Genomic DNA, 12,711 nt, shown 5'->3' with positions numbered 1-12,711 from the left:
TGGCATATCAAGGAGCTGATTAAACAGCATGATCATTACACAGGTGCCCCTTGTGCTGGGGATATTAAACAGCCACTTTAAAATGTGTAATTTTGTCAACACAATGCCACAGATGTTGGCATGCTGACTGCAGGAATGTCCACCAGAGCTGTTGCCAGAGAATTTAATGTTAATTTCTCTACCATAAGCTGCCTCCATCATTTTTAGAGAATTTGGCAGTACGTCCAATCGGCCTCACAACCCCGGAGCACGTGTATGGCGTTGTACGTTTTTCTTAAAGGTTAGAGTGCCTAATGGTATGGGCGGGCATAAGCTACGGACAATGAACGCAATTGAATTTTATAGATGGCAATTTGAATGCACAGAGATACCGTGGCGAGATCCTGAGCCCATTGTCGTGACATTCATCCGACGCCATTACCTCATGTTTCAGCATAATAATGCATGGCCCCATGTCGTAAGGATCTGTACACAATTCCTGGTAGCTGAACATTTTCCTTTTTCTTCTATGGCCTGCATACTCACCAGACATGTTACCCGTTGAGCATGTTTGGAATGCTCTGGATCGACATGTACGACAGCTCGTTCCAGTTCACTCCAATATCCAGCAACTTCGCACATCCATTGACGAGAAGTGGAACAATATTCCACAGGCCACAATCAATTGCCTGATCAAATATGTGAAGGAGATGTCGCGCTGCATGATGCAAGTGGTGGTCAAACCAGAGACTGGTTTTCTGATCTAAGCCCCTACTTTTTTGTTAAGGTATCTGTGACCAACAGATGCGTATCTGTATTGTGAAATCCATATATTAGGGCCTAATGAATTTATTTCAATTGATGGATTTCCTTATGAATTGTAACTCAGTAAAATCTTTTGAAATAGTTGCATTTCATATTTTTTCGGTGTATAAAAATACAAACGTCACTTAGTTTTATTTGTTTTTTTACATGTCTGTGTGGAGATTAAATGGAGTTTATGTTTGCAGTCAAATTGTGCTTATTTTATAATTGTAGGAAGCTCTGTGGAAAGACGCTGAACTTCAGTCATGGATGTTGTGACAAGTTACCAACTTGATCCGAGGAGCGAACAGAGCTGTCAAACATCGACGTTTGTGGCCTCCCTCTGATGTCTTCAACTTCACAGGGATACGATGGCAGAGCTGCGGTAAATGCCTGGAGAGGTTATTTTCATTGTGCACAGTCTTCTGTTTTTGGAGGAGAGCATCCGTGTGGATACGAGTTTTTTGTGAAGAATTTAGGAATATCAGCTTTCTCTCTGATCTGGCCTTTCTTACTGACATAACCCAGCATCTGAAGGTGTAAGAATATTTTGCAGATAAATACACAACGCAGAGGACGAGAGGTCAAAGTACTAAAAGTAAATTGAGTACTAATGGTCAATAGGGAATTATCAATGGAAATGGTTGGTTTTCAGTACAACATCTGGTAGGAATGTCAGTCCTGAACTTATGCTATGTGTGGCACCTTCTTATTGGTCCAACCTGAAATGGAATACTTGTTATTTGGCCATTGGCCCAGTTTTATTGCAAGGAATTCTAATTGGTCAACCACAGGCTAGGGCTGTTATAAAACTACATTCTATCCCTTTGTTCTGTGGAGAGAACCATAGGAGAGAACCACTGGAGAGCATGAACATCTACCATCTACTTCCAAGCATGATTTGTCTGCTTTGAATACACCTATTTTCATCCCCCTGATTTGCTTTGGGGTCTGTGTTACTAAAGAATAACCAACTGCTTGACACAAGGACGAAATCAGACTGTGGTAGCTCTTTACGCCAATGTGAATGGGTTTCGGCGCAAACTTGGAACTGTTCAAAGACCACCTGTCATTAGACCTGCTGAATCTGGCCCACTTTCACACATGTGCAGATTTGCACACTGACATGTCTGAATGCGAGAACACTGTCCCCTTCAGCTGGTACACAGCTGACATCACATTATTACAGGAGCAATTCAAAGATCGCTTTCAAGACTTCCACAATATGCAGCCTCGCATCCATCTGTTCACTGATCCGATCTCCTCTGTTGTGAATGAACAGCCCACCGAATTGCAAATTGAGCTTTGAGAGTTGCAGGCCGACCCCTTCTTTCAATCAAAACGGAACGAGAGGGGGATTGAGTTTTGGAAACTGTTGCAAGAGTCCAGTTTCCCACGCTTGAGAGAATTTGCACCTTCACTGGCCAGCATTTTTGGGAGAACATTTTGTAGGAGCAGCTTTTCCACAGACTCACAAAACACTTCCATCTCATGCGTGTGGTATGTACAACCATCCCTCCCTTGTGCGTGCACATGAGAGACACAAGTGTCACATTTTAAAAGACAACTGATTACAAGTGGTTGTTGCTGCTGGTTGCACTTATTTCTGTAACCTAACCCTCACATTATATTTTTTCCATTTGGGGAGTATGTCTCCTGCACCATTGTGGGATATGAATTATTAAACAATGTTTGGGGTAGGGCAGGCTATAAGCAGTGGTGGAAAATGTACCCAGTTGTCGTACTTGAGTAAAGACCCGTTAATAGAAGATGACTGTACCAAATATTTGAAGACTTTTACTTAAGTATCAAAAGTAAAATCATTTCAAATTCCGTACATTAAGTAAACCCGACGGCACGATTTTTGTGTTTTTTAAATTTACAGATAGCCAGGGGCACACGCCAACACTCAGACCATAATTTACAAATTTAAGCAATTGTGTTTAGTGAGTCTGCCAGATCAGATGCTGTAGGGGTGACCAAGGATGTTCTCATGAAAAGTGTGTGAATTGGACCATCTTCCGGTTCTGCTAAGCATTCAAAATGTAACAAGTACTTTTTGGTGTCAAGGAAAATGTATGGAGTAAATTATTTATTTGACCTTTTTTACGTCACTACATTCCTAAAGAAAATAAAGTACACATACCAACAACAAACTACATGAACTAGTGTTAAAGTAGTTTTACTTAAAAGCCTGCACTTTTTGGGAAAATTAGCTACATAGGAATAGAGCATAGCCTACCATAAATATACCTGCCGCATGTATTGACAGCTACAAAATCTCCATTTATTTTACTGTTAGGCTAAAGAAATCTCTAAGGCAGATATTGACATTTTATGTGTTTAATACTCAATGGAAGTAGTGAGGGCTGCACTTATCTGTTGCCCTTTGTTTTGAAATTAACTCAAATACCAATGAATTTATATTGAAAAAAATACAAAATATTCCTTGAATGCAGTTTCTATACAAGTATAGAACTTCTTATTGTGGTATTATTTGTATCCAATGTCAAGGATTTTGAATGCCACTGGTATAATGCATCGAGTTGTGGTTTAACTGCACAAATGGGTTGATTGTAAAAATCAGTTGACTACATGTTTGGGTGTGCGTACACAGAACCACGAGCCACTGCTGCCCCTCATGCGTTCAAATTTTGTGGCCCTCACCCCCATCAAGGTAACCCATTTCACATGAGTCACTCCCCCTGTTCTGATGTTCTCTATACTGCTGTCTTGGCAAAATTAGAACGTAACCTCTATTTTTCTACTGTTCCACTTTTCTAAATTAGAAAATTCTGGGCCTAATACATCTTGGCTGGGTTAAATAATATAACCCTAAGCAGCACATCTGCATATATTTGAATGTTTAACTGTCAATGTGCTTTGCTGTCCTTGCCCAGCATTGATCACTAGACAGTCTGACAAGTCTGCCACAGTGCTGTTTAATTGTTAATGGCATCCAATCTATTCCTGTTGTCCTGAGTCTAGTCTACACATTGTGAACCTGGCTAGTGAGATTGTTTGCTCAATAGCATAGTTGATCTACCCCTAGGCTTTTTATGTTGGTTCTGAGAACAACGAGCTCATTGTTGAACTGGAATGCTAGTGTTGCGCACACTATCTCTTCGAACAGGTTAACAGGATGAATTAATCTGTGTAGGTTAGAGTAGAGGCGGGGGTTAAAGGTTTGTCACTGCGGCGGATTTCCATCATATGTATTTAGGAGAGGTCTTTTCTGAGATCAGTGTAGATCCGCAATAAAATCACATCTGGGGGTGGGCAGGGGTGCTGGTTTGGAGATGACACAGCGTAATACAGAAGCATGTCTGTTCTGCGAAATATATATTCCCAAATGTATTCTCATTTTTATTTTCGCTGTTAAACTTTATGCCCCCTACTGACATGCACTGGTGTTGCTAACACCACATTGCAGGCCATATAATTTGGTCAGGTATTTATTTACTTAATTTTTTAAACTCATGTTTCATGATCTGGCATAATGGTAGGCAACATTTTAGGCTTTAAAAGTGACTTAATAGTTAGGTCAGTTATTAAGCATTAATAAACGAAGAACCGTTTGGGAGCCAAATGAACCAGCCCACAGAAAAAACACAATACCCATCACTACGCAACAGAGCTCAAAAGGGACAATGGCGTGTTTTAAAAGGGCAACTCGCCGTTGCAGTGCATATACAAAATTACAATCTTTCCCTAAAAGCATGATGGTCATGACTTTCTTAATTGAAGGGTAGGTTAATTTGTTAGTTTGTCATGGGATTTATTTTTGCTTTAATCCCCGAGTTAAATGGCTGTTGTAGATATTTGTTTCAGGTACCATCTGACTATTTGCTAGGCTCTTAACAAGATTTGGGTCAATATCACTCAAACTTTTCCATTAAGAAATTATTCCTTAATTTACTAAACAGATGAAATTGACTCCACCTCAGTGCATTAGACTAGTAAACATTTTTACCTTCTGTAGACAAATTTAAGTAGCAGAACATTCCTGTATACATTTCTACCCTCTGAAAGAAGCTTATTCGTCTTGGTTAATACCACAATCATTCCCACTTTGTTTGTGTGTGGCAATGTATGCAAGCGCTTGTGAGTGTTTGAGAGGAAGTGTGCTTGCGAGATTGAGTCTGAGGCCGGTGTCTGAAGCTCTTCTACTCATCACTTCAGCAGCAGAAGTGGGTCTTATGGCAGGTACGTCCTACTCCACAACACCCCCATCCCACGCCCAGCTGTCTGTTTACATATGTGCGGTACATGACCACACACACTGTCGCTCTCTTATTGTGTAACTATTTAGTTTCTTTCGTATGTCTCAATTGGTGAACACCTGGCAGGAAACTAAAGCATGGCCCAACATTTTTGCATGGCCTTTTCATTCATTCTCTGTTGCTGTAGTAGAGCTATGGTTTGTATTTTATCGTGGTGATGTGGGTGTTGTACAGTAGTCATGTTGTCTCAAGTGGTTGATAAACTGACTACTGTGGTTGTGGCCCATGTGTCAGCGATGTTGCCTACACTGATTATGAAGCGCATATCAATGATGTGGTCTACACATTGTATGTAAACACCGTTTTTGGTTTTGTGATCTCATGACAGATAAGAACTGTACAATAAGAATGTAATTTTCATTCCAATGAAAAGTCTATTAAATCATGAGGCTCACCCGGAATAACAGTATGTCAATGCAAGCCCCCCCCCCATATAGCACAGAAATATGTAGATATTATATATTTCCACAGGAGTAAATAATGTAGAGAGAATTCCACACAGCTGGATGACGGGGATCCTTTCAGCTCTACAGGTGTGTCTAATATAGGGGGTAGAGGTTCATTTGGAACTCTGCAGAATTCAGAATGGCTTTAGGAGGTCTGCAGAGCAACATTATCATGCCTCTTGGTCGATTTGTTTAGGTCCACATCCTCGTGGTGTTTTCATTGTTTTCTTTTAATATAGCTAGGTTCGGTGAAGACGTTTCGTGTCTACTTTAATTTGATGAATCTATTCTGTCATGTGGGCTTCTAAGTAAAGCCAGGGACACTTTTTTTAAAATCCTAGATGTAGGCTACCATAAGGATGTGATGATGAAGGTAGTACTATGGTCTACTCCACATTAAGCTATTTTCTATGTTAATAGCAAGGAGGTTGACATAGTAGCTGTGTTCTTTGGATTGTAATGACACTACGTAGTTATGTTTGAGCAGTCCGTTTCAAGTGAAATTCTTAGTGACTTTCTTTGACTCAGTTGGATGGACTGCTGATCAGGGTGAGTTTGGTGTATGGATGGAATAGTGATGTTAAAACACATCCTGTATGTCAATTCTCACTTTGCTTTTTTTTTAAAGGCATGTCTGAGTCGGAGCAGTCTTTGAAGGGCACTTCACAGATCAAGATCCTTTCTGCCGAAGACATAGAAGGCATGACAGTTGTGTGTAAGGTAAATTATTCAATTGCTTTGTCACCTTTCTCCGTTGCCGTTATTAACATGGTTCTAAAACAGTTTGAAATGGAAAGACATTTGTCTTTTTGTAGCTGGCCCGAGAGGTGCTTGACATCGCCGCCCTGATGGTAAAACCTGGCATGACCACGGAGGAGATTGACTACACTGTGCATCTGGTAAAGACCCTGAACTCCTTTTCCCCCTCTCCCATCCCCTCATTCTCTTCCTTTCCCACTCTATTCTCCTCTCTCCCTCATCTTGGTTGTTGTGTAATTACTTTTTTGTTTCTCGCTCCAGGCCTGCACAGCCAGAAACTGTTACCCCTCCCCTCTCAACTACTATAACTTCCCCAAGTCCTGCTGCACGTCAGTCAACGAGGTCATCTGCCACGGCATCCCAGACAGGAGACCTCTGGTGGATGGGGATATCCTCAACGGTAGGCTTCCCGAGAGGAATCTCCATAGTCTAGTGGCTTCCTCATCTCACTCCCTTAGTTTTTACTGATGTGACTGGGCAGGTAAAAAACAAATCCCTATTTGGCATCCTTCATATGCTTTCACCTAATGGATGTGCTATCAGATCATTGAGTATAATGGGATTTAACTAGAGACAGCCACTTTAGACTATTGAGATGCACATAGAGAATGGGCTGTTCCCAATCGACAGACTGCCGTAGACTTCTTGCTCACAGCATGGTTTGACAAGAGAAATTATTTGATTTAGCAACAGTCTATAGGACTTCAGCCAAAATGTAGCCTTCGTCTTATATATTTCTGCTAAGTCTCTTCTGAAGAATCGGTGACGGAGCCAAAAAATGACTTTACAGCATGGTTAGACAAGACAAATGGTCTCATTAGCGTTCAGCTTTGCCATTTTGCTCCCTAGCATGCATATATTTCTGCTCATGTTCGGCATCTCTTTCCCCCTCCTTTGCAGTGGATATTACTGTGTACCATAATGGATTTCACGGAGACCTCAACGAGACCTTCTTTGTTGGGGAGGCAGATGAAGGGGCGAAAAAACTTGTCCAGACCACCTTCGAATGCCTTATGCAAGCCATCGACTCCGGTAGGATCTCTTACCTGTTGCCAGATGATGATGATTTCTTTAACAATTAGGTCACCATCTCAAAGTTAAAGGGGCAGTCAGCTGTTGCTACATCCATTTTGGGACTCAAATGAATGATATGTACTAGAGGTGGACCGATTAATCGTAATGGCCGATTTAATTAGGGCCGATTTCGTAACATTCGGAAATCAGTATATTTTTTTTGTATACCTTTATTTTAACTAGGCAAGTCGGTTAAGGACACATCCTTATATTCAATGACGGCCTAGGAACGGTGGGTTAACTGCCTTGTTCAGGGGCAGAACGACAGATTTTCACCCTGTCAGCTCGGGGGATACAATCTTGCAACCGTACAGTTAACTAATCCAACGCAATAACGACCTGCCTCTCTCTCGTTGCACTCGCCTGTTACGCAAATGCAGTAAGCCAAGGTAAATTGCTAGCTAGCATTAAACATATCTTATAAAAAAAACAATTGATCATAATCACTAGTTAACTACACATGGTTGATATTGCTAGATATTATCTAGCGTGTCCTGCGTTGCATATAATCTGACTGAGCATACAAGTATCTAAGTATCTGACAGCGGTGGTAGGCAGAGGCAGGCGCGTAAACATTCATTCAAACAGCACTTTCTTTGCGTTTTGCCAGCAGCTCTTCATTGTGCTTCAAGCATTGCGCTGTTTATGACTTCAAGCCTATGTAACCGAAGTGAAATGGCTAGCTAGTTAGCGCGCACTAATAGCGTTTCAAACATCACTCGCTCTGAGCCTTCTAGTAGTTGTTCCCCTTGCTCTGCATGGGTAACGCTGCTTCGATGGTGGCTGATGTCGTTGTGTTGCTGTTTTGAGCCCAGGGAGGAGCGAGGAGAGGGACGGAAACTATACTGTTACACTGGCAATACTAAAGTGCCTATAAGAACATCTAATAGTCAAAGGTTAATGAAATACAAATGGTACAGAGGGAAATAGTCCTATAATAACTACAACCTAAAACTTCTTACCTGGGAATATTGAAGACTCATGTTAAAAGGAACCACCAACCATGTTTCATTATTTACTTGAGTCTAAATAGATTTTATTGATGTATTATATTAAGTTAAAATAAGTGTTCATTCAGTATTGTTGTAATTGTCATTATCGCCCGATGAATTAATTGTAAAAATCGGCCGATGAATCGGTATCGGCTTTTTTGGTCCTCCAATAATCAGCATTGGCGTTGAAAAATCATAATTGGTCGTACTCTATGTACCCATTTGATTCTTGAAGAAAATAGCTTATAAATGCCTCATGAGCTTAGTTCAACTGCATACCCCATCCTTAACCCAAAATTGAAATATGTTTTACTCCAATGTTTGTAAACAAACGCCTCAACGTGGTTAACTATCATTTTGATATCATGGATGGTCAGTCCTTGCATCCACAGTTCTGTCTTTGAATTTGAGAGGTAACTTTTCTTCAGCCCCATCCCTCAGCTTTTTACTGAAACTGGTGGGGAGAATGCTTTGTTTCAACTGCTGATTGCCACTTTGTTTTTTCCCCTCCCTTTTCTAGTGAAGCCAGGTATCCGCTACAGGGAGCTTGGTAACATCATCCAGAAACATGCCCAGGCTAACGGCTTCTCTGTGGTGCGGAGCTACTGTGGCCACGGCATCCACAAACTGTTCCACACTGCTCCTAACGTGCCGCACTATGCCAGTGCGTAACAATACTTCTTAGGGCCGGGATGATACCTGTATTACGATAGTCATTTGTATCGTGGCAAGGAAACAACACAAAGCCGATGTAACTTGTTTAGTAAAACAGCCCTAATGTTGGAAACAAACAGTTGTTGTCATTTATTTAGTCATATTTATTTTCCAAGCTACAGCACACTATTTTACATACAGCAGGACCAAGGAGTTGCTTTTTTTCCCTTCATTTTTGCCATGGAAAAAATATAGATACTGGCATTGTTCCGGCCCTAATTCCTCTCCTTAGACCAATAAGCTTGTGAAATTGACATCCTATTCTCAGATATCATAGTAGCCTACTTTATTAATCCCAACTGTGAGTTGGGAAGATGTATAAAGCAGTGGGTTTACTCTTTCCTTTGCAGAAAACAAAGCAGTCGGAGTGATTAAGCCCGGCCATGTATTCACCATCGAGCCCATGATCTGTGAAGGTAAGGGCCCTCTGAGACATGACCGCAGATTTGGGGTGTAATTTTGTATGTAATGGTTGGTAATTATATACCTATGTGTAATACTGTGTGTGTGTTCTGTGTAGGTGGTTGGCAGGACGAGACATGGCCTGATGGTTGGACAGCAGTGACCCGGGACGGAAAGCGTTCGGCCCAGTTTGAGCACACCCTCCTGGTGACTGAGACGGGCTGTGACATTCTGACGCGCCGGCTGGATGACAATGGACGTCCCCACTTCCTGAACCAAACCTAAACTGGGGGGGGGGGACGACACAGCATCACATGGACTGTCTCACGGGATGCGTTCTCTTTTGCACCCCTGTTGTATCACACACACCTCTAACCTGAGGCATCACACCCCCTGGAGGCCCGCCCGCCGTGGCCCAGCTCTCACTGTTCAACGAATTTACTGTCCTTCTCCAAAATTAACGGAAAGTACTTGAATACATTTGATATCAACTGTGTGGATTTTTTTATCTAGGCTGTTTTAAAAAGAATTCTCATCAGGAGATAAAAAGGACAAATAAGAGAAGGGAAGTGTATTCATGAAATATGGCTTTGCGCAGTTGCAGGTTGAATTCTTACCTTGATTGTTAGCTTGGATTCTGTTGATGTGTATAACTGAAGAGGCATGGAAGGGATCAGGCTTTAGTTTGACCCCATGACTTTTAGACGTGCTGCCTTACTGTATTGCTTAATTGATTGCAAGGCAGCCATGCTCCTATTGACCGGCTGTTCAGCTCACCTGTAGTGTTCTGTTAAGGTGTGTCGTCCAGGTCTATTCAAATCTGGGCCCTGAGGAGTGAACTAGTTTAGTAATAATTGGAGTCCCTCACCTGGCATCCCCCGGTCTGGTTTGAATCGGGATTGAAGTCAGCAGTGCTACGAACCCTGGGGTCTGGATTGGACTTGTCCTGGTGTAGCGCGTTGGGCCTTCATTTTTGTGAATTAAGAATGAGCATGCTGGCTAATGTCCAGGCAGCATATATCCGTTATTCCTCAGTCCAGTCAATCACGATTTACCTTGGTATGCTGTCGATTTACTGGTGCGAGCAACAGTCTTGAGTCTCCATTTCCAGTCTTTCCACAGTTTTTCTGCCACCTTTTTATTTCTTCTATGATGGAGTGATAAGCAGCTGTTGTGTATGTTTTTTTTTGTTTGAGTGTGAGGACTGTATAAATGCCAAAGGCTCTATTGCAGCAGAAGTTTGGGTTTACCACCGACCTGTGAGTTAATACCCGATTCAAGAATACTGTATTAAAATAGTAATCATTTGAAGTATTGTTTTACATTAGCTGGTAGTTCTGCATTTGTTTTTCTTCCCATAATGTGCACATTTTCTAATGTGCACATTAGAAAATGAAAAATTAGACTAGATTCTTACTCCCAATGCTATGCGCAATTAGCCTGGCGAAGAGGTTCAAATGAAATTGACCAGTAGGACAATCCTTTGATTTATTGTATTAAATTCAAATTGTTAAACACTTTTCTAGAATTTCATGACAACACAAATACTGCAAAGTAAGAAAGGGGAAAGGATGGTATTAATTTATAACCTTGTAAATAGAAAGCTGGCTTTAATGTGATTCTTCTGCAATGCCTTACCATTTCCCAGCATGCATTAAACCAAAGCCCTCTGATACTCTCGAAGGGCAGTGTATGGGTCACAAACTCATCCAGCTTCTTGTTCATGTACTCACTGACCAGTTCAGGAAAACTCTCCACACTTTTATATCCTGTGGAAAGCAGATGCGAAGTGTGACCTCAATCTAATCAAAGACCACATCCCAGAAAATGCTGGAAAACTGATGATTGGATAATGTGGGGTGCCAACTACACAGAGCTATTGGCTCTAACTGTGACATCATTAGACCCATCCCAGTCACATCCAAGCAGTTCCAGTCAAGGTGCGTCCTGTCACCAGCTGGAATGGGCAATTCAAAATCTCTTGCCCGGCTGCTGCCACCCTCTGGAACACAGTATGTCACTTAGACAACCGTCACCTTGCTATGGTGCCACTCTAGCCATTGGGTGTAACAGAACATTTGCTGCAATTAAGATTTGAACCACTTTTTATGTATTATTCAATAAGATAAAATTGAGAAAAGCACTGTGTGCTCTACTTCCTCAATATTGTCAACAAAATAGTAATTCACTCCCCAAACACTCATGGGAGTGGTCAGTAAAGGTGACATTCACCTCATTGCCCACACACTCCAGACTAATCCAGTCCTTTAGTCATCTCAACCAAAACCTCCTGGATAGGATTGCTGTTACCTGATAGGCTTGCTGGGGTTCACCAGCTCAGTGACTCCGAACTTCTTGGCCACCTAAAACTTGTCTGGGTTGAGGTCGATCCCATTGGTCCTGGTCGCCCCTGCAGCTTTGCATCCCACGATGGCGCCCAGGCCCAAAGCCCCAAGGCCAAACTGCACAGGTGGAGCCCGCCCCCACCTGTAGGGGAATGGAAATGAAACACCAAAGCCAGTAGGTGAGAGTTGTCCTGCTATACTCAATCAGTTGAATCTGGTGTATTTAAAATAAAATAAAATCAACCCAACTACCACCACCCCCCTCTTCAGAGGACAAAATAAATATTTTTGGTTTTCTAGGTTTTTTGTTACATATTGATACATTTGACAAACATGGCACTTTTATATACAGCTTTCCCTTGACATATTAACGATCATGAGCTCCTTAATCGCACCCTTCAGCTGCTCCCAGCCCCTACCATCATAGAATCCGCTCATTTGGTTTCCATGTGCCATATAGTTTTCTAACTGCTGTTTTACATGTATTTTGAACCTTTCTAATTGCATAGTATCCACAAATTGTGACATAAAGATGAAAACCTTTGCTACCAGTTTTATATTGTTGATTGACTATGGCTTTCCAAATCGACCAACACTGCTATTTGTATGGTTCATTTTAAATGAATGTTTTGCTTTTTTAGCCATTCCTGAACCTGTGACAAGAAACGAGCTACATACCAGAATAAAATAAGGGCAATACCAGAATAAATGATCTAGTGATTGTCTCTTCGTGGTAAAATCTGCAGAGTTGAGATTGTTTTATGCTCCATATATATAGCATTATATTGGTGGCAATAATTGTGTAATTTAAATTGAAAAATTTGAAGTGTTGTTTCTTGTATGAGGTCATATACCATGTGCCATGGAATCGGTACTTCAAAAATATTTTCCCAGCTATTTTGCAACCTGTATG

General features: G+C 41.5%; 1 protein-coding gene across 1 annotated transcript; it reads left to right on the top strand.

Moving 5' to 3' along the window:
• The first annotated feature begins 1,017 nt into the window (after positions 1-1,017).
• LOC149975220 (methionine aminopeptidase 1-like) lies at positions 1,018-12,507 on the top strand. The gene is made up of 8 exons (XM_090211152.1): positions 1,018-1,168; positions 6,141-6,232; positions 6,328-6,411; positions 6,533-6,671; positions 7,172-7,303; positions 8,858-9,001; positions 9,402-9,467; positions 9,572-12,507. Exons 2-8 carry the CDS (start codon positions 6,143-6,145, stop codon positions 9,736-9,738), a joined length of 822 nt encoding a protein of 273 aa, XP_090067278.1. The 5' UTR covers positions 1,018-1,168; positions 6,141-6,142; the 3' UTR covers positions 9,739-12,507.
• The last annotated feature ends 204 nt before the right edge of the window (positions 12,508-12,711 follow it).

The sequence above is a fragment of the Oncorhynchus mykiss genome, chromosome 19 (genome assembly GCF_057628025.1).
Source record: "Oncorhynchus mykiss isolate SJ-2025 chromosome 19, ASM5762802v1, whole genome shotgun sequence".
Taxonomy (NCBI): Eukaryota; Metazoa; Chordata; class Actinopteri; order Salmoniformes; family Salmonidae; genus Oncorhynchus; species Oncorhynchus mykiss.
Note: the sequence above shows the minus strand (reverse complement) of the source record. Positions and strands in the feature narration are given on the sequence as shown.

Excerpts from the sequence above, each read along its gene's own strand:
- LOC149975220 (XM_090211152.1), top strand. The coding sequence starts at position 6,143 with ATGTCTGAGTCGGAGCAGTCTTTGAAGGGCACTTCACAGATCAAGATC. Across the intron at positions 7,304-8,857 it reads TATGCAAGCCATCGACTCCG|TGAAGCCAGGTATCCGCTAC; the intron begins GTAGGATCTCTT and ends TCCCTTTTCTAG. Across the intron at positions 9,002-9,401 it reads TAACGTGCCGCACTATGCCA|AAAACAAAGCAGTCGGAGTG; the intron begins GTGCGTAACAAT and ends TTTCCTTTGCAG.